The sequence below is a fragment of the Molossus molossus genome, unplaced genomic scaffold, assembly GCF_014108415.1.
Source record: "Molossus molossus isolate mMolMol1 unplaced genomic scaffold, mMolMol1.p scaffold_m16_p_22, whole genome shotgun sequence".
In the NCBI taxonomy this organism is placed as follows: domain Eukaryota; kingdom Metazoa; phylum Chordata; class Mammalia; order Chiroptera; family Molossidae; genus Molossus; species Molossus molossus.
In genome coordinates, this window is record NW_023425358.1 from 16,372,850 (window position 1) to 16,399,283 (window position 26,434).

Sequence of the window (26,434 nt, forward strand, 5' to 3'; positions counted from 1 at the left end):
TCCTAGCAACATTAACATAGTGTCTTTTGCTTTATCCCACTTTAATAGTTTCAAAGTAACAATACCAATATTATTACTCACTATGTGATTACTGAAACTGGGTCAGAATTTTTTTGCCTTGTTGTCCTTGGTATATTTTACATTAGGGACCTACAGTCAGATTAGTCTATTTTAAAGTTACATGAAATGATTTATCTCTGGGTGGTTATACTAACTCAGGACTCGGCTAGCTCTACTGGTTTCAAGGATTTTTTGCTCTCTATTTTTAGGAATTTTTTAAGTCTAAGCTTAAAAGGATACAAATGTATATATGTATTTTCATTTTTTTTCCCTCACCGAGGACATTTTTTTTTTTTTTGCATTTATCTTCAGATAGAGTGGGAGGGAGTGAGGGAGGAAGAGAGAGAGAGAAATATCGATGTGAGAGAGACACATCGACTGGTTGCCAACTGCTACCAAGGTAACATGCCCTTAGCAGGAACCGAACCCAGAACTCTCTGGTCCAGGGCACTTATTATTTTTATAAAAAAGAATAAACCGCCCTGGCCAGTTTGGTTCAGTGGTAAGAGCATCGCCCTTGGACCAAAGAGTCCCAGGTTCGATTCCAGCCAAGGGCACGTACCTCAGTTGTGGTTCATCCCCTGCCCTAGTTGGAGTCATGCAGGTGGCAACCAGTTGATGTGTCTCTTTCACATCAATGTTTCTCTCTCTCCCTCCCGCTTTGTCTGAAGATAAATGTAAAAATATCCTTAGATGAGGATTTAAAAAAAAAAGAATAAACCAAAACTAATACTACTGGCCGGAGAGGAGAAAACAGGATGCAAGTGACCACACTTAGTAAATTTTGGCTTTAGAACTGTGTCACTCTGCATAATTACCACAAACTTATATGTATAGTTTTTCAGCCAAATTGGTTAGCAAGGTATATATTATATGGATTAAGAAATACAGGAATAGCCGTGGCTGGTTTGGTTCAGCAGTTAGACCATCGGCCTGCGGTCTAGAGAGACCCGGGTTCAGTTCCCACTAAGGGCATGTATCTCAGTTGCAGTTTGTCCCTGGCCCCAGTTGGGGTCGTGTGGGTGGCAGCCACTCAATATGTATCTCTCATGTCGATGTTTCTCTCTCTCTCTTCCTCCCTGTCTCCTTCCTGCTCTATCTGAAGATAAATGCAAAAATGTCCTTGGGTAAGGATTAAAAAGAAATACAGGAATAAAATGCTGTAATCTTTTCCAAAGCTGAAATCTTCCTGTGGTCCAGAATGACTGATGACAATTTCTCCTTATTCACCCTGTGCTGCATCAGTTTTCATTTTCTTGTCATCTTCGGTTTGCTACTTCATTGAGTTCCCTTTCATGGTCTTAGCAAAACTTATTATATTACCAGGTTTATGATAAAAGGATAAACTTAGGAACAACCAGATGGGGAAGATGGGAACAACCGCATGGGCGAGGTGTGTGGGAAGCGCACACAGCTTCCCTGCTCTCCAAGCACTTTCTCAGGTACCTTCACCAACCCAGAAGCTCTGCAGACTTCTGCTTAAGCAGACTACAAGCTGAATATTCAGTTTATCTTTAGATCCATTTGCTGGATTAGAGTTAGGAAAGTCATAGTGACAAATTATTTGAAATTTGACCAGTTTGGTAAGTCCGCCCACCAAGCTGAGGACATCTGTCCAAGGAAGACCTTACCAGATAGGGGGTAGGAGGAGAGGCTGCTCCTCTAGGAGTGTTCCATAAAGGCCAACCACCTTTTTATCCTAGGACGCAGTAATTAAAACTGGTATTATGAGTGGTGGAAAATGTCTCAGAAAGAGGAGGAGTGGTCCCATAGGATGGGTGGCCACAGTGAGTCAACTCATATAGTATCTGTGCATTAGATAGTTTTCTGGAAACCCCTGTGTCACTGTGGGCCATTGTTCTAAACAGCCAGTTTACTGATAAGTTTTAGTACCCGGCCTACTCATTCTTCATACTCGACAACAGCAGAAACTGGTGAGAGAGTCACAGTTCTTAGAATCCCAGGGAAGGAACAGAAGAGACAAAAGCTAACTCATGCCTGTATTGCCAACTCTATCCCCTGGGGGCCCTATCCACCCCACTGGCCGACCAGCCAGAAATTGACCTGGCCATTGAGCTGGACTCACTGTAGACCCAAGCGCGCTTGCTCACTGCCAGAAACCACTTGGCCTCACTTCTTTTTTTTTTTTTTTTAATTTTTTTTTTATCCTCACTCGAGGACATTTTTCCATTTTTTATTCGGATAGAGCTGGAGGGAGAGAGACAAAGAGAGAGAGAGAGGGAAACATCGATGTGAAAGGGACACATCGAGTGGTTGCCACCCACACGACCTAACCAGGGCCAGGGCCGGGGACAAACCGCAACTGAGGCACATGCCCTTAGCGGGAACCGAACCGGGGCCTCTCCGGACCACAGGCCGACGCTCTAACTGCTGAGCCAAACCAGCCAGGGCTGGCCTCACTTCTTGTAGAGTCTGCAAGCACTGAGTCTGCTGCTGCTCTGGGTTAGAGTCTCTCTTGGAAAGGGGCTCCAAGCCTAGGCTGACAGTGACCTTGCTGTCCTACAGATGGGCTACGTGCGGGAATATATTCTTTGGGCAGCGTCCAAATCCCAGCTTCTGGCACACCAGTTTATCTGGAACATGAAAACGAACATCTATCTAGATGAAGAGGGGCACCAGAAAGACCGTGAGTATTTTGTCATCTTTCCTCAGGTCTCAACCCTCATCTTTTAACACCTTCTGTGACCTGCGCTGCCTCAGCCTGTAGTTCCCTCTACTTCCCATCCTTTGTCTAGAACAATGGGACCAGGACCCCACCCATCACAAAGCCTTTGCTAGCCCACCTTCCAGATTTCCTGCCTGCCCCATACCCCTGCTGGTCCCGCCCTACAGTTCCCCAGGCAATTGTGAGACTCTCTTGCTTGAGCTGAGCTGCTTCTCCCAAGTAGTGGCCCCTGTGCTTGACCCAGTGACCCCATGTGGAAACAAGGCAACCACCTAGAGCAGCAGTTCTCAAACAGAAACTTCTTAATCATCATCACACCCTTAAAAGCTACTGGAACCCTCACCCTGGCCAGGGTTCGGTTGGGCATCATGCCATGCACTGAAAGGTTGCTGGCTCGATTCCCAGTCAGGACACATGCTGGAGTCTCGGGCTTTATCCCTGATAGGGAGCGTGCAGGAGGCAGCTGATTGATGTTTCATTCTTACATCAATGTTTCTCTCTCTCCTCTCCCTTCCTCTGTGTCTAAAAATCAACAGAATTTTTGCCCTGGCCAGTTTTGCTCAGCGGTTAGAGCGTTGGCCTGCAGTCCAGAGAGACCTGGGTTCGGTTCCCGCTAAGGGCATGTACTTCGGTTGCAGTTTGTCCCCAGCCCTGGTTGGCTCATGCGGGTGGCAGCCATTGGATGTGTCTCTTTCACATCAATGTTTCTCTCTCTCTCTCTCCTCCCACTCTGTCTGAATAAAGAATGGAAAAATATTCTCGGGTGAGGATAAAAAACTAAAACCTTAAAAAAATAAAATAAAGCCCTGGCCAGTTTGGCTCAGCGGTTAGAGCGTCGGCCTGAGGTCCGGAGAGACCCGGGTTCGGTTCCCGCTAAGGGCACGTACTTCGGTTACAGTTTGTCCCCGGCCCTGGTTGGTTGTGTGGGTGGCAGCCACTCGATGTGTCCCTTCACGTCGATGTTTCTCTCTCTCTCTCCTTCCTCTCTCTCCCTCCCACTCTATCTGTACAAAAAAAAAATAAAATAAAATAAAATAAAATAAAAATCAACAAAATTTTTTAAATAATCTTTAAAAAAATATATATTTAAAAATTTAACAAAACTACTGGGACCCTCAAAGAACTTTGGTTTAGGCCCTGGCCAGTTTGGCTCAGCGGTTGAGTGTCGGACTGCGGACCAGAGAGTCCCGGGTTCAGTTCCCGCTAGGGCCACGTACCACAAAAAAAATAAATAAATAAAAGAATAAAGTATTCAATTTGAACATTTTTCGGGAAAAAGTTGGCTGACCTTGCTTGAGAAAAGAATCCTTTTTCAGGAACAAACATTCCCTGGTGTATCTTCTTTCTTCTGCCTTTTCTTCTCAGTCCTCCTTTCTTCCCCTTCTCCTTAGCTTACCTTGATCTTGTTTGTCCCTTTACATTTCTTTATTTCTTCTTGCTACAAGAGACAGAAACAAAATTAAAAAAAAAAAAACAACAACTTTGGTTTATATGGACTTTAGCTTTCAGTATTAAGTAACGTCAGTTAGAGCAGAGCCATGAGGCTCCAGTGACCACTCGTACCCTTGGCCCCACTGCTTGTGCACAGCCTCACAAGCATCAACACACTGAGGCAGGCAAATGACCTCTTGGTGTTATTTTGACTGTGGGGTTCACTGAGAGCGTCCCAGGGACCCCCCAGGAATCTGCAGACCACACTCTGATGATGACTGTTCTAGGTGCCAGGAAATATCCAGACTGTGCATCTGGGAAATGTGCGGGGTTCCTCTGGGGCATTTTTGTGTCTCAGCTACCAACACCCTCTTGGTTTTTCTGTCAGCTGACATTGGTGACCTCCTGGAACAGTTAGTGGAAGAGATCACAGGCTCCTTGTCAGGCCCAGCCAAGGACTTCTACCAGCGGGAATTTGATTTCTTTAACAAGATCACCAACGTATCGGCCATCATCAAGTAAGCGGCACTCCTGCCAGTCCTGGCTGGTGGGAATTGCCTGGGGAGTGCAAATAAACAGGGAAGGGGAATCTCTGCCTCTTGCAAGTTTAGCAAAATGCACAGCCATGCGAGCTTCAGAAAACATATCTTGGTTTCATTCCAGATATTGTCCCACAGTTTGAGGCCACTCTGCTCTCTCCAAGTTCTGAAGGAGCCTTGTTAGGAAAACCAGACTCCTTCACAGCTCCCGTTGTTAAACTGACTAGCCTCTCGAAGAGGAATACAGGGAAGGAACTGCTGTGCTCCTAGAGGAATTGAGCTCGGCAGGGCCTTCAGGAGATGCTAGAGCTAAGAAGAGAAACTGAGAGGGCAGTCAGATAGGAGAGGGCTGTGGATGTCCCCCAGAAGTCCTACAGGCCAGTTCCCACGGAAAACACAGCACTTCTGTCTTGTTTCACAGGCCCTACCCTAAAGGAGATGAGAGAAAGAAGGCTTGTCTGTCGGCTCTGTCTGAAGTGAAAGTACAGCCTGGTGAGCAGGTGGCCTCAGGAGGCTAAGGCCACTGCCTTCCCTGAGGATTACGGGGTGGGCATGAACTCTATAATAGGAGCAGTGTCAGCCACACAGTGGGCATGGGGTTGGACTGGGGGCATCACAGTGTGCTTAGGACCATGACCCCTGTGTGGGAAGCTGCTCCCTGGTGCCTATAGCTATTGCCACACAGGAATTTGAGTTCAGTGTGGTCATATTTGTGCTTTTTCAAATCAAGATTTAAATCTAGGCTTCACTGCTCAGCTCTCCATTTTTAACCATTGGTATAAACTTGTTTGTTTCAAAACCCTGAGCGTCTTGTGCAGATGTCCACACCAACTGGTCTCAGCAAGGTTGCCAGTATGGGGCCTCGGTTTAAACATTTCCTTGACTTACTCTGTTGAGCTCCCTGCCCTGCTCAGCATGGACAACAGCTCAGCTTCTCAGAGAAGGCTTGACATCCATAAGGGGCTTCCATTTCCCTCATTAGCGAGCCCCTACATCCCTGAAGACCATGTTGCCAGGACTTGTCCTGGATCTTTTCCTGGAGGCACTGGGAAGCCGGCCAGGGCCCTCGAGCAAAGGAGTAGAGATTGCATCTGTGAGAGAGGCTAGAGGCAGGTAAAGGAGAGTGAGAGGGGATGGGACCATGTGGTCCTGGTTTGCTCCTCTTTCCCCTGGTACAACAGCCCATCTGTACCTCACAGCAAGGCCTCACTTTGCTCCCCAGGAGACCCAGTCCTTCCTGTTTCAGGGCCCCTCCTAAAGCCCACTTCCCAGAGCTCTCCACCTCCTGGGGGCACAGGGGCATGCTCCCCCAGGGCAACTGCCAGTTCCTTGGCCAAGAAAGGGGTTTTTCTTGTCCTCCTACTTGACACGTGTGCTGAGAGTGGGGAGCTACAGTTAGTGGGCTAAGTCCAAGAACTGAGGGTGTTCAGGTGAGCAGAGCAGGACACCCCTGTGGGTCATGTGAGAGCGGGCCACTCCACACCTGCACTGGGTAGCCATGCGGGCCCCAGTAGTAGCGGGCTGGGTCCAAGCTGAGGACTTGCATCCTTGTGGAGAAGTGTCTCCCAGGAGGTGGTGGCTTCTTTGTTAGATATCAGAAAGGACCCAGGGGGAAATCACAGAATCAGGGAAGATGGACCTTTTATGGCCACGAATCAGTTATTGGTGCCATAGATGAGGACCCAGAGGCCCCTGTGCACCACCCCATCTGCAGGATGGACTCTGCAAAGAGAATTCTGTGTTGAAGATGGATTGTGTCCTCACCTTTATCACACTTCAACTCCCTGTGACTTGTCCTCTCTCCCTGCACAGGCTGCTACCTGCCCAGCAACCCTGAGGCCATCGTGCTGGACATTGACTACAAGTCAGGGACACCCATGCAAAGGTGAAGGCCGCCCCCCCTCAGCTTCTCACACATGAGCTTCCTGTTAGCTGTATCACTTGTGCACTTCTTTCTGTTGTTTGCAGTGCTGCAAAAGCTCCGTATCTGGCTAAATTTAAGGTGAAACGATGTGGAGTTAGTGAACTTGAAAAAGAAGGTCAGTGGAGAATTTCTGATGTAGTTTGGGATCTAAGTGTCTCTTCTTGCTAATGCCACTTTCTTTTGGCACATTTAGTTTGTTACCAGCTCCCCATGAGGGATCATGGCCATCCATCCATTCATTTGGTGACAGCACAGAGCCCATGTACAGTAACAGAGTCCCCTAAAGGTTGGCCCCAAGTCAGTCCAAGAGACCTTGAGACAGAATAGTTGGGGCTTTGGGAATTATACTCATCTGCTCAGGCTGCCAAGCAGGTGACCACAGACTAGGTGGCTTTAACAATTCTGTCACAGTTCCTTGACTCATAAAGGGCCGACCCTAATCCATTATGGTCTCATTCACTTGTTTATATGTGCAAAGACCCTTTTTCCAAATAAGTCACATTCTGTGGTTTCGGATGGGCATGAATTTGGGGGGATGTTAGTTAACCCAGTATGGGGATGTGTCCCCAGCCAGTGCAGAGATGTGGCTTCCATGGCCTTACCTGAACACTGGCCACCAGGTCCTGCCAGGCACCACAGGGTACAGACAGACTCCCCTGCCCCCCAGCTCATAGTGCCTACCACTGACCCTGAGCACACCTGCATCCTCACTTGTAATGAAAAGTAGGGTCTGTCTTCAGTTCCATTTATGTTTAAACATTTCTAGGAAAAGCCCCTGGGCCCTATGACTCCACCGGCTGACCTCAGACATTTGCTGGGCCCTCAAAGCTTCCCCAGAGCTGTGCAGTAATGATCCCCAAGGTTCCCAGGGCTCCTTCCAGGCCCCTAAGCAGGGTTTGACTTGGCACCCTCACAGGGCCTCTCACTGCCCTCAGGCTAACAGGCAGCCTCTCACCTACCACACATAGGTCTGCGGTGCTGCTCAGACTCAGAGGACCAGTGTGGCACACAGGAGGCCGATGGCCAGAAGATCTCCTGGCAAGCAGCCATCTTCAAAGTGGGAGACGACTGCCGACAGGTAAGGGACTGGGCCCAGGTCTGGCTTAGGCCTACCTCTCTCCAAGTCTCTGGGCAGGCCTCACAGTCAAACATCATGCGTGGAAACACCAATCTTTGTTTCTGTTTGGTTCATGTGCTGCAGAGTAAATCAAGGCTTTCTCCAAACCCAGGGCCCTTTCCAGGGACCCCTCCTGCTCTGCACCCACTAGCTGCCCAGAGGGAGCTGCCCTGGAGGTTGCGTACCTCTTATACACCCCACCAGACTGCAGTTCAGTCCAGCACTTGGTGGTCAGTGAGGCCAGTCCCTCTGGTTTCCTGCTCTTTGAGGCCTTCCTCCTTCTCTCACCAGAGAGGACCCCCCCATGGGTCACGTGAGCAGGAGAAGGCTGGCCCTACCCTGTGTCTCCTTTGTTCCCAGGATATGCTGGCCCTGCAGATCATCGACCTCTTCAAAAACATCTTCCAACTGGTTGGCCTGGACCTCTTTGTCTTTCCCTACCGTGTGGTGGCCACCGCCCCTGGGGTGAGTTTCCCGCAGGAGCCCAGGCAGCTGTCCATCAGGCCTTAGCCAAGATAGATCAGCTCACAGGTCTGCTATTTGGCCTTCTTCCCTAGTGTGGGGTGATCGAGTGCATCCCCGACTGCACCTCTCGGGACCAGCTGGGGCGCCAGACAGACTTCGGCATGTATGACTACTTCACACGCCAGTATGGGGACGAGTCCACCTTGGCCTTCCAGAAGGTGACCAGCAGGACAGCTCCAAGACTGGGCTTGTTTGTGCTGTCCACCCTGCCCCTCAGGGTTACCCTGCTTTTCTGAGTCCTCTTACATTTGGGGGTAAAACTAGGGCACCCCACAACCTTCCTTGGGCTTTAAGGAACCCTGGAGATGGACACCCCAGGAGAAAGCTAATTCATGGGTGTCGGGGGAAGGGGCCTACTGCCCCTGTATGGAGGTCCCAGACATGGAGTCAGGAGAGCACCCGCAGGCCCTGGCAGGCACAGCCCTCAGAGCTATCGTTAACACCAGGCTCACTTCACACAGGCACGTTACAACTTCATCCGAAGCATGGCCGCCTACAGCCTCCTGCTGTTCCTGCTGCAGATCAAGGACAGGCACAACGGCAACATCATGCTGGACAAGAAGGGCCACATCATCCATATCGGTCAGCCAGCCCAGCACCTCCCTCCTCCTTTTCCTTCACCCCTGTAATCCCAGCTGGGAAGGGTCAGGGTTTAAGTCCAGTTTTGAGAGCTGAGCTGTTGGCCACCAGGAGGGCACTGGGGTTGAGAATAGCAGCTGGGGCCATGGGACATGGAGAGCTCTGGGGTTGGAAACTGGAGCCGAGTTCATCCAGCCTAGATGCTAGCCTCTCTCTGCTCTGGCCTGTCTTCCGCCTGCTGCTCCCCTCTCATCCCTAAGAAAACATGACCTGTGGCCAGCTCCTGGGCCACGGGGAGCTGCTGGCTCCCAGCCCTGGCTGAAGTGCACCCACATACTTGCCCTGGTATCTGATCCTATCACCAACGGCTTTTGGGGTTTTGCAGACTTTGGCTTCATGTTCGAAAGCTCGCCAGGCGGCAACCTTGGCTGGGAACCGGATATCAAGCTGACAGATGAGATGGTGATGATCATGGGAGGCAAGATGGAGGCCACACCTTTCAAGTGGTTCATGGAGATGTGTGTCCGAGGCTACCTGGCTGTGCGGTGAGCCCTGGGGAGGAGTGTGGGCAGCCTGGCACCAGTCCTGGGTGCCACTCATCTAGGAAGGCCAGACCCAATAAGGTCCCATGGGGCCTTCTCATGTCCCTTTATGGATGAAGGGACTGAGGTTCAAAGAGAGCAAGGGAGGTATTGGAGGCCACCTGGTAGCCAAGACCCTTGCTTTCCTGTCGCCTCTCTCTGCCCACCTGTGCCAGTGTCTTCTGCCCTGGGCATCAGTCCAGCCATGTCCTGCAGCCTCTTGGGTTTGGCTTCACTTGTCAGTGCCTAGAGTTCCCCCCCTCTAAGCACCTCATTCACCCAAGCCTGAGCACCTGCCACCCCCAGACTTCATGCCAGAGATTCACTGTCCTGGTTTCAGGGTGTCATGTGCCCAAGGTCCCACAGCAATGTGTGGTGATACTTGGACTCCAACCCAGAGTTTGTCAGAGCCTACGTCACGTCCCTTGGTGCACACCACCCCAGAAGAGAAGGAGGGTTAGGGCACCTTTGTGCTGCAGCCTGCACTTCCTCAGCTGGGCACAGAAACCATGGCTGGAGATCTCAGGTGGGGGGAACAAAGCATGATTTCTCAGTCTATTCAGGGGGGATGTGTGAGCCCCAGCTTAGATGCTGCAGGGTCTGCCCTGGTGAGACATGAAAGGTAGCAGAGAGGTGGGGGAACCAGCAAATGAGCACAGGCAGTGAGCAGCTACTGAGCAGCATGTGGGCCACAGGACTGTGGGCAGAGCCACCCCACTTACCAGTTTCTGTTCACCTCCCTCCCTGCCTCTCCCCAGGCCCTACATGGACGCAGTCGTCTCTCTGGTCACCCTCATGTTGGACACGGGCCTGCCCTGCTTCCGTGGTCAGACAATCAAGCTCTTGAAGTAGGTCCTAGGCAGACACATAGGTGTTTTGGGGGAGCACTTGTCCCCCAAGATGGGGCCCTGTTAAGTGGGGGTTAATGTGATGGTTATTGAGGCTGAGTACTCTCCTTGGAACCCCAGAGAAGACAGGATTCAAGGGTGAGACCTTGTTACCAGACTGTATTTTAAGGTGCCCTGGATTCTGCTAGCCACAGCTGAGGACACACCCAGAATCCCCTTCCTTGATCAAGGAGGCAGTGCTGTCCCAGAGCCCTGGGACTGCAGAGACTTGGCCTCCATGCTAGTCCTCCCCCAGCCATGGGGACACTTAGCCCAGGAGGTTCTGGGGAAGGGAACAGAGCCCTCTAGGGCAGCTGGGAACAGTCTCTCCGCATTAGGCCAGGCCTAACCCTGAAAACACTGTCCCCAGAGGGGAACATTCTGGGGGCCTGACCCTCAGCTGAGCAAATCCTACAAGTGCTAAGTTTAGTGTATGGGCAAGAGCACATCTTGTGGGGAGGGTAGCCTAGAGGGAGTGACTTGGCGACAGCAGCCTTGATACAGCCTCTCTGCCAGGCACAGGTTCAGCCCCAATATGACTGAGCGAGAAGCTGCGAATTTCATCATGAAGGTCATTCAGAGCTGCTTCCTCAGTAACAGGCAAGTCATCCCCTCCTGCCCTCCCTCCTGCATCACCCACCATACCTCAGTGCTCTCTGGGCACCTGTTTGGAAAGATGCCTGGGTCAGGTGTCAAGGAAGCTGATGTTCTGGGAGATTGTCCCAATATCCTGAAGGGAGCTTTCTCAGGGTAACGGAGGGCTGGTTGAAAGGGCCTGGGACATGCTGAGGGGAACACCTGGCAGAGGCCTGAAGGCCAGAAACCATGCCCACCTGGGGCTGAGCCTGTGAGGCCAAGGGAGCCACAAATGAAGATGGCCTCAAGAGAATGGTGCAGGGCCCAGCAGGGCTGGGTGAGGAGCAGTGGCCGGGGTGGGGGTGGGGTTGCCAGTCAGCCATTGCTGTGATAAATGTTGGAGCTGTGAGAAGAGGTGAGTTAGGATTCTGAAGGCAGAGCCCCAGGGACATGTAGAAGCTGCTGGAACCTGAGAAGAAGAATGAGAACTGGTGCTGAGCAGGTCCTAACAAGAATGGGACAGGGCCAGGACAGCACAGGAGCAGCACCGTTTGGTTCTGCTGACAAGGGAGCAGAGAAATGGGAGGTAGTTCAGGGTGGTTTGGGGAACATGGTATCTCTGAGTCAGCAAGACAGGTTTGGAAGGCAATAAAAGGTCTTTTCTGATACTTATTTTGTTGGTGAAATGATGTAGGTGGCTGAGCACAGTATCACTCATTTGGGTGCCACATGCCAGGAAAGTCTGGAGTGGCAACCTGGTACAGGGGCAGCACCTAGAGACGGACCCTTGGGTCGGTCCAGTGCCTGGGCCCTGGGACCAAGGGCACGAATTTGGCTGAGGAAGAGCCATTCTCTTGAGCCTACATTTCAAGCCCATTGAGTGTGAAGCGGACTCAGAGGAGGCGGAGCAGGAGATGGGGGCACAATGTGGCTACTGGGGTTGGAGGGATCTCCCAGGCATGGGAGGGGCTGGCAGGAGGCCAGAGGGTCTGCAATTTTGCATTTGCACCTTCAGGGAGGGAGTACAGGGGACTCAAGTGCAGGTGTTGGGGTGAAGCAGACATGGAAAAGCACCAGACACAGGTTCCTTACAGCCTTAATTCTTGGTCTTCCAGGAGCCGGACCTACGACATGATCCAGTACTATCAGAATGACATCCCCTACTGAGGATGGTGATTGAGCACCAGCTGTTGTAGGCCCCACCCACCCAAGCCATTCACAATCATGGAGCCCTGTGAGCCCTTCCGTGCCCCACCACTGTGCAAGGTCAAAGGGGGTGAACTGCCAGTGGCCCTGTCATTTCATCCAGTGGAATTATTTTTATAGGACAAATAAGACAAAAGTACACCCCTGCAGAGCCTGGCCACCTCTGGTGTGTCCCACATGTGGCATGTGAAAACAAAATGACAATCGTCCAATAGCACTGTCTCTGCATGGGTGGAATACTTTGTTGGCACTGAACACATTCCCTACCTGTCTTATTTCATAGGTACGTGAAGTATTTTCTTGTGTATAAAAAAATTATATTCCACTTAAGATTTAACCAACATGAAGAAAATAAAGTGCTGTGTTGAACTTGAATATCAAGTTTATTGTTTGGTCCCAAGTGCATATTCAGCTGAAAGATGATTCCTGGATGTGCTGGGAACAGAGTAGGACAGTGTTTGCTCAAAGTCCTGAAACAAAGGGGTAAGGGCCAGCCAGCTGCGGACCCTCTCAGGGACCCTCTCAGCTAGGGCTGGCCACCCTGTACAGGGAGGTCAGGCATCATATGTGCTGCAGGGGTCAGGGCCATGCACTCTGGTGATGAGCTTCACAAAGATGACTCACCACAGTGCGGATGTACGAAAGTAACTGCATTTTCCCTAGCTGCTCTCTCACTCCAAAGCTGTTTCCACTCAGAGCTGCCATGGAAGCCACCTGGCTGCCCTGTCCACATCTCTCCTCAGTGCAGGCATCACTTAGTGTCCTGCTTTGCTCTAGTCTTTTCCTGTTTCTCTCTTGTTCACGTTCAGGTGGTCTGTTCATTCCAAAATCTTTGTGCCACTAGCCCCCAGCAGCAGCCATCTACTCCCACCCACTATGGCCCTCTAATTATTTTAAGCAGATAAAAAGTAAAGACCCGAAACTAAAAAAAGAAAAAGAAAAAAAGATGACATAGAACATCTGAAAATAAGTCACTAAAATTAAAAGTGCAATCAATTAAATAGCAGATAAGATACAGGTGAAGAGAAAACTAATCAATGAAAGATAACAATGAAATTACAAAAAATGAAGTAGAAAGAAAAAGAAAGTTGAATGAGAAGCTTCAATCAAATTTTTTTTTTTTATCCTCACCCGAGGACATTTTTCCATTCTTTGTTCAGATAGAGTGGGAGGGAGAGAGAGAGAAACATCAACGTAAAGGGACACATTGAGTGGCTGCCACCCACACGACCAACCAGGGCCGGGGACAAACTGCAACTGAGGTACGCGCCCTTAGTGAGAACCAAACCTGGGTCTTTCTGGACCGCAGGCTGACGCTCTAACCACTGAGCCAAACCAGCCAGGGCTCAATCAGTTTCTAATGGGATTCCAGAGTTGGTGAAAAGCACAAATGCTCAGCTTCAGGAAGTGCAGTTGAATCCTAGAAGTATAAATTAAAATACAAATAAGCCAATATGTAAGTTAAAAGAAACTTCTTTTTGTTTTTTTGTTAATCCTCACCTAAGGATATTTTTCCATGGGTTTTCGGACAGAGTAGAAGGGAGAGAGGGAGATGGAGAGAAACATCAATGTAAGAGAAGCATCAGTTGGTTGCCTCCTGCATAACCCCAACTGGGGCTAGGGATAGAACCTGCAACCCAGGTACATGCCTTTGACCAAGAATTGAACCCAGACCCTTCGGTCCACAGGCCAGTGCTCCAACTGCTGGGCCAAACTGTCCAGGGCAAAACTTTTTTAAATACTACATTAAATAATTTAGACAAAAAGTCAAGAACCATGATTTCACTCATGTGAGATATAAAACTGAAAGCAACAATTGAACAAACAACAAAGGCACAGACAACAATATGGTGGTTACGAGGGGAAAGTGGGGTAATAGTAAGGAGGATCAAATATATGGTAATGGTAGATTTGACTTTGGTGGTAAACACAGATGATGTACTATAGAATTGGACACTGGAAACCTATGTAACTTTATTAACCAATATCACCTCAATAAATTCAATTTAAAATATTATGTTAATCCAAAAACAGGCAGGAAGGGAAGAAGAAAAGAAAAAAGAACAGATGGGACAGAGAGATCATGCAAAGATAGACTTAAGTCCAACTACATCATTAATTATGTTAAGTATAAATGGATTAACCACTCCAGGTAAAAGTCAGGAATTAGCCCTGGCCAGTTTGGATCAGCAGTTAGAGTGTCAGCCCGAGAACCAATGAGTCAAGGGTTCGATTCCAGTCAAGGGCACATACCTCAGTTGTAGTTCATCCCCGGCCCTGGTCAGGTCGTACGGGAGGCAACCAGTTGATGTGGCTCTATCATGTCGATGTTTCTCTCTGTCTCTCCCTCTCTCTCCTTCCCTCCCACTCTTATCTGATGACAAATAGAAAAATATCCTCGGCCCCTGCCAGTGTGGCTCAGTGGTTGAGCATGGACCCATGCACCAGGAGGTCACCAGTTTGATTCCTTGAGTGCAGGAGGCAGCCAATTGATGTCTCTCTCTCACATCGATGTGTGTGTGGGTGTGTGTCTCTCTCTCTTTCTCGCTCTATCTGAAGATAAATAGAAAATCCTGGGGGGGAGGGGGTCGAGGATTTAAAAAATAAATAAAACTGTACAATTTAGCCCAGCCAGTGTGACTCAGTGGATTGAGCTTTGTCCCATGGACTGAGAGTCCCAGTTCAATTCTGGGTCAAGGCACATGCCCAGGTTCAGGCTTGATCCCCAGCAGGGGGCGTGCAAGAGGTAGTTGATTGATGTATCTCTCCTCCCTTCCTCTCAAAAAATCAGTAAAAAAAACCAGTACCATTTACAACAGCATATCAAAACATCAAATACCAAGAAATAAATCTAATGAAAGATTCATAAGAAATATTGAAAACTACAAATGTTTAAGATCTAAACAGTAATCAGCTGGTTGCCTCCCACACAACCCTACCAGGGCCGGGGATGAACTGCAGCCAATGGTTAGCGCAATAGATTGGAATTCATGGATTGGAAGACTCAATATTATAAAGATACTTGTTCTCCCCAAATTGGTCTGTAGTTTCGCTGCAAATGCCAATCAAAATCCCAATGTAGTGGAATTGGCAAGTCTAAAATTGACATGGGAATGCAGAGGTCAAAGTACAGCTATTTTGCCCTGGCCGGTTTTGCTCAATGGTTAGAGCAATGGCCTGCAGACCTATAAGTCACAGGTTCAATTCTGGTCAAGGGCACATACATCAGCTGCAGTTCATCCCCAGCCCTGGTAGGGTTGTGCTGGAGGCAACCAGCCGATGTATCTCTCTCATACTGATGTTTTTCTCCCTCTTTTCTCCCTCCCACTCTATTTAATGATAAATGGAAGAATATCCTCAGGTGAGGATTTAATATATATATATATATTTCAATCTTGAGGACCAGCAAACCTAGATATCAACACATATTGTGAAGCTACAGTATAATTAAGACAATGTTTACTCCTTTACTGGTACCAGGAAAGACAAATAAATTATAAAGAGATGAAATCCATCAACATACCTACAAACAAACATGCAGGGCAATAGGAGAAAGATGGGTTTTTCTTTTTTTTTTTTTTTTTTTTTTATCCTCACCCGAGGATATTTTTCCATTTTTTGTACAGATAGAGTGGGAGGGAGAAAGAGGAAGGGAGAGAGAGAGAGAAACATCGATGTGAAGAGACACATCGAGTGGCTGCCACCCGCACGACCAACCAGGGCCGGGGACAAACTGCAACCGAAGCACGTGCCCTTAGCGGGAACCGAACCCGGGTCTCTCCGGACCGCAGGCCGACGCTCTAACCGCTGAGCCAAACTGGCCAGGGCGGTTTTTCAATAATGATTTTGTGTCAACTGGATATCGATACAGAAAAAAAAATCTTAATTAGCTACCTCATATCTGGTATAATCATTTCCAGATAGACTGAAGAGCTGTATGTTAAAGGTAAACTTTAACGGCTTTTAGAAGAAAGTACAGAAGAGAATGTCTTAACCTCAGGATACACAAAGATTTCTTAAACAGAACCAAAAAAATGGGAGAAGGAGTTTAATTTGGACTATATGAAAGAAAGGCATGCCACAGACCTGAAAAGACATTTACAATACAATTCATACAGTTTTCTGTGTTAAAGAAAACATTAAGGTATAATTATTATAATCATAATAATGTCATTATATATGAAACAACATAATTATAATTTTCATCATAAAACCAAGATGAGTTTAAACCAGCGACTTTCAACTAGTGTGCTGCAAGAATTTTTAAAACATGCAATACCTGACTATTTAGTCAGGGATGCTGACCTCTTTACTCTTAGATTGTCAAATTAAAGAATGACAACATGCCCAGCCAGTGTGGCTCAGTGGTTGAGCGTTGACCCATGCACCAAGAGGTCGCCAGTTCAATTCCCGGTTAGGGCACATGCCCAGGTTGTGGGCCCAGTCCCCAGTGGGGGGCATGTAGGAAGTGATGTTCTCTCTCATTGATGTTTCTATCTCCCTCTCCCTTCCTCTTTCTTTAAAATCAATAAAGAAAAAAAATTTTTAAATGACAGCAGCCAACACAACAATAGCCGTTTAGTGTGAATGAATCAAAATATATTTTTTGATGTGCTGCTGAATTTTAGTAATTAGTTTATGTGTATTGTGAGATGAAAAGGGTTGAAAATCACTTGTGTAAACATCTAAGGAAGAAATAATGCCAATGTTACACACTCTCAGAAAATAGAACACTTCCCAATTCATTTTTTATTCCTCACCTGAGGATATTTTTCTACTTATCAGATAGAGTGGGAGGGAGGGAGAGAGACAGAGAGAAACATCGATGTGATAGAGCCACATTGACTGGTTCCCTCCCGCATGACCCCACCAGGGCCAGGGACGAACTGCAACTGAGGTACATGCCCTTGACCAGAATTGAACCCACAACTTATTGGTCTGTGGGTCGACACTCCAACTGCTGAGCCAAACCAGCCAGGGTCCAATTCATTTTTTATGAAAGCAGCATAACCCTGATATTAAAACAGGACATTCAACTCTGGCTGGTGTGGCTCAGTTGGTTGAGCATTGTCCCAGGCACCCTGAGGTTGCAGGTTGGATTCCCCATCAGGGCACATGCCCACTAAGGGGCTTGTATGAAGCAGCTGATTGATGTTTCTCTCTCTCCCTCTTCCTTCCTCTCTAAAATCAATAACATTTTTTTTTCAATGCAAGGACATTTCCAGGAAGTAAAATTACAGAGCAGTATCCCTTTTGTGGACATAGCTACAAAAATCTTTACCCAAAAATTAGCAAATTGAACACAATGTATAGAAAAGGACCATCATGACAAGTGGGACTTAACCCCAGTAATGAATGCTAGATTGGCTTAACATTCAAGAAGCAATCAGTGTAATTGACATTAATGAACTAAAGAAGGAACACCATATAATCATTTCAATATATGCAAAAACAATGGACAAAATTCAACACCCAGTTATAATAAAAACTCTGCCAACTAAAAATAGGTGGAACCTTCCTCAATCTGATAAAGGTCATCTAAGAAAAATAGCTAACATCGTAATGATGAAATACTTACGATACTAAAGGTATTCCCCTAAGATCTGGAGCAAGACAACGGTGCCTATTGTCACCACTTCCAGTATTGTATGGTATAGGGTGCTGGGCAGTAATACCAGCAGTAGGTAGATTGGAAAAGAAGAGAAACTGCCCTTCACAGAAATTAAACTGTCTATAGAATCCCGAGGAACGTACAGAAAAGACCAAAGAATGATAAGTTCTTTTTTTTTTTATTTTTATTTTTTTTGGTACATGCCCCTAGTGGGAACCGAACCCAGGACTCTGGTCCGCAGGCCGACACTCCAACCACTGAGCCAAACTGGCCAGAGCATGATAAGTTCAGCAGCATCGAGTAAAAAAGGTGAATATACAAGTCAGTTATATTTCTATATGCTAGAAATGAACAGTTGGAAGATGAAATTTTTAAAAATCGATACCATTTTTGTTTAATCCTCACCAGAGGACATTTTTCCATTTTTGGTTCAGATAGAGTGGGGGGGGAGGGAGAGAGAAACATTGACATGAAAGGGACACATGGAGTGGCTGCCTCCTGCACGACCCAACTAGGGCCGGGGACAAACTGCAACCGAGGTACATGCTTTTAAAGGGAACAGAACCCGGGTCTCTCTGGACCACAGGCTGATGCTCTAACCACTGAGCCAAACTGGCCACAGCAAATTTATACCATTTTTAATAGCACCTAAAATACCTAGGGATAAGTATAAAAATGTACAAGATCTCTACACCAAAAAAATCAAAACATTGCTGAGGGAAATAAAAAATGGAGAGTGACATTGAGGATTGGAAGATGTAATTATCTGCACAGTGATCTCTAAAATACAGACTGTTTTATGGAAAATGACAAGCCAAGTCTAAAATGTCTATGAAAATGCAAAAGATCCTCACACCATAAACCCTCATAAGTCCCAATGGGTGAATGGAAAAACAAAATATTTACACCAACAAAGTATTGAGAGTATAAGAATGTCATTATGATTCCAAGGCAAGAATGGATTTTTTTAGGAAACACTGCACAATTGTTAAATTTAATGAAATTTAATACGCAGGATTCCATAAGCAAGTTTAACACAAAAAGGACTAGAGAATACAAATCAGTAAGAAAACGACTGGTTAACAAGAAAACATAACAAACACTTGTATGTGTGGGCAAGTAGGTACATAGAACAATTTCACTTTAAAAAAAAAATGCGTCCAGGCCCATGAGGCTCAGTGGTTGAGCGTTGACTCATGCACCAAGAGGTCCGCTGGTTGATTCCTAATCAGGGCACATGCCCAGGTTGTGGGCCCCATCCCCAGTGGGGGGCGTGCAGGAGGCGGCCAGTTGATGTTCTCTCTCATTGATGTTTCTCTCTCCCTCTCCCTTCCTCTCTAACATCAATTTTAAAAAATATTTTTTAATATATATACTTTTAAAAACCTGTAAATATAATTTGAGCAGTATTTTGTATCATTCAAAATGAATCCAAGGTTCATTTCTACTAAGCGGAACACATAAATAAAATAATGATTCCCCACGAAGATGCTGTCGAGAACACAGAATTGGACCACAGAAAATACAGCCAAGCTGCCCTGCCTCGCGGGGAACCCACCTCGAGAGAACCATCAGCGGGACGCTGCGGGTATATGAATAACCACCAGGCAGCCGGGTCAAAGGACTCAGACCTCCACGGAGACCTGACCGGCCACCTCCCTCCCCGTTCCCACCACCTTGCCAGGCTCACTCACAAGCAGGGTTAAAAAAAAAAAAAAAAAAGGCAAGTAATAAGATACTAACTTCCTAGACGGCTCCTGCGGCTCCTGCGCCGCCGCAGCAAGGCTGTAGGAAAGGGGCGCCTGAGAGCCCTTGGTGCGAACGCCGGGAGAGGGCGCGCCCAGCTCAGGCCGAGGCCCCGGCCTGGGTAGCCCCCTTGCTGTAGCCCCCTTGCTGCGGGGCGCCGGAACAGCCTCTCTAGACGCAAGGTCCACCTGGAAGGCCCCGCGCCCACTGAGGACGAGGTGCCAGAGCCCACTGCTGGGCCCCAAGGAACACACACACGACCCACCTCCAGGAGTCTCCCCTTGACCTCCCCCAGACACGGAGAAACCACACGTGAGACAGAGGTGACCACGGCCGACATGATGAGTCCTAGGCGGGCAGCAACCCGCGCGCGCGCAGCTCTAGCAGCGGGGACAGCGTGTAGCGCAAGCGGCGGAAGGCGGTGTCCGAGCCCAGTCGTGGGAGCAGGCGGCGGAAGGCGGCGGGGTTGACCAGCACCACGTAGAGCAGCGGCAGCGTCAGGAAGCCGAGCGGGAGCAACAGCAGCACCTGCAGCGCACTCAGTGCCCACAGCCTGCGGACCGATGGACGCAAAGACAAACAGGCCGTGGCCCGCAAGGTACGTGTCGGGGTGTGGGGGGCGCCGGCCAGAGTCCCGTGCTCCCGCCGCCTGCCCCTTGGCTCACCTGACGCCCGTCGCGCCCGCGCCCGTGCCGCCGAACAGCCGCTTCTCCTACGGGAAGAGGAGCGGCGTCCAGCTCTGCGCCTGCCTCCTGGGAGCGGCGACTTACCTCACGAGCGGACGGGAATCGCAGGACTAGTACCCGGTGTGTGGGAGCCTCCCTGGGGGCGGGTCCGTCGGAGGACGGGCCCTCGTGGGGAGGCGGGCCCCGTGAGTAGGAGCCTCCTTGGGGCGGGTCTGCCGGGGGCGGGCCCCCATGGGGGTGGTTCCGTCGGGGGAACCTGGGGGGGGGACGGGACTCCGGTGGGTGTGCCGTAACCCCCCTGTAGGAGCGGTCCAGACTCCAGACCGCCCTGCCGGGCCGCGCGCTCACACATTCAGCCTTGGCCACCTCCTCCATGAGGGACCCCGCGGAGTCCTGCACCCGGCGAGGCTGAGAGTTGCAGCTGCGGAACGGGCGTCGAGATGGGCGATCTGCTCCAGCCACAGTTACCCCGCCACACCCAACACGCCTTAATCCCTTACAATTCCGGGCTGCTTCGCGAGGCATCCAGCGCAGCAGCCGCCTCCATCACCTTCCCCTGCAGCTCCTGGAGTGGGTGGGAGTGAGGTCTCAGGACTGGGAAAGGGTCGGAGGAGGTGGGGACGGGAGGCGGGCCGCCGCCGCTCTGGAGGAGGGGGGATGGAGACGGCAGTGGAGTCTGAGGTGAGTGGCTCTTAGGGCAGGGGGGCGAGGCACCTGCAGGACTCCACTCTGCTCCTGGAAGCTGGCCCAGGCCTCCTCCGTCCGCTGTACGCCCTGGGATGCGGAGAGCTTCGATTAAACTCGGGGGGAGGGGGGCCGGGCTGTGTACACATCCACCTTTCACTTTACTGCACCAGCCCAGCCTCCACCCACATCCAAAGCAGACCCACCCCTTCGAACCTGGCTCCGCCCTCACCTGCCTCAGGCCCTCCGCTTGCAGCGCGTGCTTGGCCTCCAATAACTCCAATTGTTTCTTCCATTGAATCCAAGTTATGTGAGGCGCGGGGTCGCCCGGTATCCAGCCGCGCCTCAGGGTCTCGCCCCCGACCCTCAGGACCCCACCCCCACCCCTGCCCACGGTGTGTCATGGTCCCACCCACGCTGCTGCTCCAGCCCTCAGGGCCCCACCCAAGCACCTGCAACGCTAACAGTTGGGTTCCGAGTTGCTGCTCTGCGCGCTGCTGACTCAGTTGTTCCCCTCCGTAGTAAAAGAGCTGGGGGTGGAGCTTTGTGAGGGCGGGGCTTGCGGGCTTCAGGGACCGAGGGAATATCCTGGGAGGCGGGGATGGGGCTGAAATGGGGGCGGAGACTAGAGCGGGTCTTCTAGGGGAAGTAAACTGCATTCCCTGAACATACCTGACTTGACAGCTCTTCCCACTGCCCCTGCAGCTGCTGGTTGTGTTGCTCCTGCAGACAGGATCGAGGGGGTGATTGGAGCCTCTCTGATGCCCTCGCCGCCTTCCCTGGCCTATCCACGGCCCCGCCCTCACTGAAGGCACTGCTTCCTCCAGGACCCAGTCCCCACCAGGTCCCTCTTGCGCTGCTCCGCCTCCTCCAGCAGTCCGCGCGCCCGCTCCGCGCGCTCCCGCGCTGCCTCGCGCGCCTCCCCTCGCAGGGCCTGCGCCGCCTGGCTTCGCCTCCGCTGCAGGCTGCAGAGGGAAAACGTGCTCCCACCGTTGATCGGGCCGAGGAAGCCCACGTCGGGTCTCCGTGCTCTAGACTCCACCCTCTTCTTCGTGGGTCCCCTGAGTAGATAGCCCCGGTCCCGACGGCCCAGAGCATAGGTTCGGGCTGGGCAGGCAAGAGTACTGACGGGTCGGCCGGAGGTTGTAGGAAGCCCCGGGTGCAACCGCCGGCATGACCGACCGACCGTCGCGCACCCGCCCTGCCTAGTGGAGCCGCGCTCCCCGCGCACCTGCGCTCACGCTCGCGCAGATCCTGCAGGCGCCCGGTGAGGCTCTCGCTCTCAGCCTCGAGCACACGCACCAGCTCCTCCAGCTCCTGCTTCCTCAGGCGGCCGTCGCGGTTGTCCTTCTGCAGCTGCAGCAGCAGCTCTTGCGTCTCGGCCATGGCTCCCCGGGCTCTGCCCCACAGCCGCTGCCTACCTCCGGACCAGCGGCCCGCGCGCGTCACAATGGGCGGCTGGAGGCGTCCGGGCGCAGGTGTCTTTGGGGAGGAAGATTCCCATTGGTTTTTCCCTCATCACTCACGGGCCAGCTAGGGCATACTCATTCCTAAGGCAGCCACCAGCAAATGGGAATGGAACCAAGATGAAGGTATGGGACGAGGGCCCACCATTGACAAATGGTGCTGGGAAAAGTAACTCACGATAAAAAGAGAAATAAAAGTAGATCTCTACATCACATTCTATATAAAAAGTAACCCTAGAAGGATCAGAGACTTAAATGGAGAAGGCTTGAGACTTTGGTGTGGGGAAAGATTTAACCACATCACAGCAAGCAAGTCTATGTACAGATAGAGTGGGAGGGAGAGAGAGGAAGGGAGAGACAGATGGGAGAAGGGAGAGAAAGTTGATGGATTCCATTATATCAAATTGAGGGATTTCTGCTTATCAAAAGACACCTGGTAACAGCGATGCTCTCTCTCCTGTTTGGAGGTTGAGTTACCTGAGTGTAGACATTGGTCAAAACTCATTCCAGCCCTGGCCGGTTTTGCTCAGTGGTTAGAGCGTTGACCTATGGTCTGGAGAGACCCGAGTTCGGTTCCCTCTAAGGGCACGTACCTCGTACCTTGGTTGCTATTTGTCCCCGGCCCTGGTTGGGTCATGTGGGTGGCAACCACTGGATGTATCCCTTTCACATCCATGTTTCTCTCTCTCTTTGCCTCCCTCCCTCCCACTCTATCTGAACAAAATATCAAAAAATAATAATAATGTCCTCGGGTGAGGATAAAAAATTTAAAAATAATTTTAAAAACCTCATTCCACCCTGATTAGAGTCCACCTGATAGGACAAAGGTTCAGGTTCGAGCCCTGGTCAGTGCACATACAGGACAATCAAAAATATAAATAAAGGCCCTGGCCAGTTTGGCTCAGCGGTTAGAGCATCGGCCTGTGGTCCAGAGAGACCCGGGTTCTGTTCCCTTTAAAAGCATGTACCTCGCCCTGGCCAGTTTGGCTCAGCGGTTGGAGCGTCGGCCTGCGGTCTGGAGAGACCCGGGTTCGGTTCCCGCTAAGGGCACGTACTTCGGTTGCAGTTTGTCCCCGGCCCTGGTTGGTCGTGCGGGTGGCAGCCACTCGATGTGTCCCTTCACGTCGATGTTTCTATCTGTCTCTCCCTTCCTCTCTCTCCCTCCCACTCTATCTGTACAAAAAATGGAAAAATATCCTCGGGTGAGGATAAAAAATATATATATATATGGGGAGCAACAAATCGATGTCTGTCTCTCTCCTCCCCCCTCAAATCAATTTTAAAAAACTTATCCCACAGATGAGTTTAAGATCTATGCATTTTACTTTATGTAATTATACCTTACTTAAGAAGAGCCTACTTAGAATAAAAAGATACAATGGGCAAATGTTATAAATGGGTGACAAAATGGGAAAGGATCTTTTTGATCTTTGTAATCCATTGATCCATAACTCGATTATATGGGAAATACTGGGCCACCACAAGAAAAAGCAAACATCAAAGGGCAAAGGGTCTCATGGAGGCAGTACCCAAGGGAAGAACTTTAAAGCCCAACAAGAACAGGCAGAGACACTGCACTTTCTATCCACCAGAGCAGCTAACATGAAGACATTGTTTGACATCAAATATAAGCAATGTGAGTGAATAGCACACACTGCTACTGGCATCATCTTGAGACATTTGGGGGAATGATTGAGCAAAGAGTGACAGGTATGGTGGCCCCCCGTTACCCCCAATTCCACTATGGAGTAAGTTCAAAGGAAGTTTCTGACATGTTCTCAAAGCACCAGGAAGAGCCTAAGATCCCACCAATGTCAGGGAATCAGAGCAAAATATGAATGAAAATTTCTAAAGGAAACTGGTAGAGCACTTAAAATGAGCTAGGATTGCCCTGGCCAGTTTGGCTCAGCGGTTAGTGTATAGGCCCAAGGACCAGAGAGTCCCGGGTTCGGTTCCTGCTAAGGGCACGTACCTCGGTTGCGGTTTGTCCCTGGTCCCAGTTGGGGTTGTGCGGGTGGCAACCGGTCGATGTGTCTCTCTCACATCGATGTTTTTTTCTCTCTTTCTCCTTCTGTCCCTCCTGCTCTATCTGAGGATTAATGTGAAAATGTCCTTGGGTGAGGATAAAAATATAAATAAATAAATAAGCTAGAATCAACTAAAATCAGCATGAACAGACCTAAGAATTAAGCTGATCATAAAAAATAGGACGTATGCCCAGCCGGTGTACCACAGTGGTTGAGTGTCAACCCAGGCACCAAGAGGTCGTCAGTTTAATTCCTGGTCAGGGCACATGCCCAGGTTGTAGGCCAAATCCCCAGTGGGGAGGCATGCAGGCGGCAGCCAATTAATGTTCTCTCTCATTGATGTTCCTCTCTTTCTCCTCTTTCCTCTCTCTCTAAAATTAATAACGGAAAAAAATCTATTTTAAAAAATAGAAAGTAGAATGAGATGTACCCATAACAGTGTTTGCATAAACCAAATATGGGTGTGAGTGGAGGTGGGGATGGAGAGAATGAGGAGAACAGGACTGGGAGTGGGGAGAAGGGTCTGTGCATGGACCTTGGATGAGGATGAGTGATGCATACTGTATCTGGGGGCCAGCAGAGGGTCCCCAGGAGAGTGGAGTCTGCAAGTGACAACTCTGCAGATACCAAGTGGGGTTCAGGAAGCCAGCTATAACTAAGAGCTGGGTCTCCCCTCACTAATGTTGAAAAATGTAAGCAAGACTGAAGTTACCTTAGATTTTCATTGTAGATTAAAAATGACCACACATTTCCTGCAGTCCTGCTATTAGGAGGTGGACCCTGTTTCCCAAGCCCATTAACCTGGGCTCACTCCCTCGTCTTGCTCTCACTAAGAAGAAGTAGAAATGACTTGTGAGTCTGGGCCTTGGAGCCTTTCTCCCTTAGAATCAAGAGAAGCCTGGTGGGCTGGCAGCCAGCTCAGACCATGCAGCCCAGCCAGCCCTGAGATGACCGTAGACCCCAGATGACATCTGCAGAACTGCCCAGCTCAGCTCAGCCCAGTCTAGCCCAGCCCAAGTTGCCGACCCAAGAGAATCAAGACTAATAAAATGGCGTTTTAAACCACTGTTTTGAGGGTGATGTGTTTTGTTTACAGCACAGGGTCTGTTATGTAGCAAAGGATTACTGGTTACTAGTTGGTACTTGTATGAATGTGACACCATGCAGTGAGCAGGCCACTGGGGTGGGGGCAGGGTAATTTTTTTTTTCTTTTTATCCTCACCTGAGGACACTTTTGCATTTATCTTCAGATAGAGTGGGAAGGAGAGAGGGAGGGAGGAAGAAACATCGATGTGAGAGAGACACATCAAGTGGCTGCCACCCACACGACCCCAACCAGGGCCGGGGACAAACTGCAACCGAGGTATATGCCCTTAGCGGGAACTGAACCCGGGACTCTGGTCCGCGGGCCGACGCTCTAACCGCTAAGCCAAACTGGCCAGAGCACAGGGTAACTTTATTCTTGGCATCTCTTGTGTTGGTATCTGTCCCCTAGAGGTCAAAGATAAACCCCAGGTAGCACGGGGACGGGGATGGCAGGTGCTGTGCATTCTCAATGTCCATCTCCCCAGGCACATGATCCTATGAACTCCTTCAATCCTTACATACCCAAGGATGTGGCACTTAGGTCCTCAGTTTACAGAGCCACATGAGGGTGCATGTGTCCCTGGAGGCACCACCACCACCCTTGGCTTCAAACCCAGGTTGATCTGAATCCAAAGAACCTGCATCTGATATTCACCTTTTCCAGCTGTTGGGTGTCCATACATCAGCCTGGCGTCTGCTCTCATTCAAGGTTCCCATGGATCAAATTCCTACAGCAGGTTGTAATATGGGCCACCCTCAGCAGGACAGGGTTTTGGGGGGAGGTGTTTATTTGTTGCTACTGTTCCTTCCTGGAGGGCAGGGAGCAGACCCTGGTCATCAGCCCACGGCCTGGGGCGGGGGTGAGGGGGTTAACCAGCTACTTAGGATCAATCATTTCTCTTCCAGATAAACTACAGAGCTGTCTTGTCAAAATTTCCCAAGTACCTTGTTGGGAATCTATATCAGGATTGCAAACAACCCCTATGTTAAGTCAGTCTATTAAATGGGAAGAATGGA

General features: G+C 49.8%; 2 protein-coding genes across 3 annotated transcripts in view; one reads left to right on the top strand and one right to left on the bottom strand.

The window, feature by feature from the left end:
* Nucleotides 1–12,446, top strand: part of PI4KA (phosphatidylinositol 4-kinase alpha) — a 121,285-nt gene extending 108,839 nt beyond the window's left edge. Inside the window, exons 43-55 of one of the 2 annotated variants that reach the window (XM_036277116.1) lie at nt 2,587–2,707; nt 4,566–4,695; nt 5,138–5,208; nt 6,529–6,601; nt 6,685–6,755; nt 7,609–7,718; nt 8,118–8,222; nt 8,315–8,440; nt 8,744–8,864; nt 9,247–9,406; nt 10,201–10,290; nt 10,846–10,929; nt 12,021–12,446. In XM_036277116.1, the coding sequence (XP_036133009.1) occupies nt 2,587–2,707; nt 4,566–4,695; nt 5,138–5,208; nt 6,529–6,601; nt 6,685–6,755; nt 7,609–7,718; nt 8,118–8,222; nt 8,315–8,440; nt 8,744–8,864; nt 9,247–9,406; nt 10,201–10,290; nt 10,846–10,929; nt 12,021–12,072 (1,314 nt within the window). In that variant the 3' untranslated portion in view covers nt 12,073–12,446. Of the gene's footprint in view, nt 1–2,586; nt 2,708–4,565; nt 4,696–5,137; nt 5,209–6,528; nt 6,602–6,684; nt 6,756–7,608; nt 7,719–8,117; nt 8,223–8,314; nt 8,441–8,743; nt 8,865–9,246; nt 9,407–10,200; nt 10,291–10,845; nt 10,930–12,020 lie in introns of those variants that run through there. The other variant, XM_036277117.1, reaches the window with a different exon arrangement.
* Nucleotides 12,447–19,816: 7,370 nt separating this feature from the next.
* On the bottom strand, nt 19,817–22,239 carry TMEM191C (transmembrane protein 191C). Its single transcript, XM_036277319.1, has 10 exons — nt 22,070–22,239; nt 21,680–21,803; nt 21,511–21,561; nt 21,291–21,368; nt 21,071–21,127; nt 20,869–20,928; nt 20,655–20,719; nt 20,503–20,575; nt 20,134–20,180; nt 19,817–20,021 (listed from the first exon to the last, which is right to left on the bottom strand). Exons 1-10 carry the CDS (start codon nt 22,222–22,224, stop codon nt 19,817–19,819), a joined length of 915 nt encoding a protein of 304 aa, XP_036133212.1. The 5' UTR covers nt 22,225–22,239.
* Between the last annotated feature and the right edge of the window lie 4,195 nt (nt 22,240–26,434).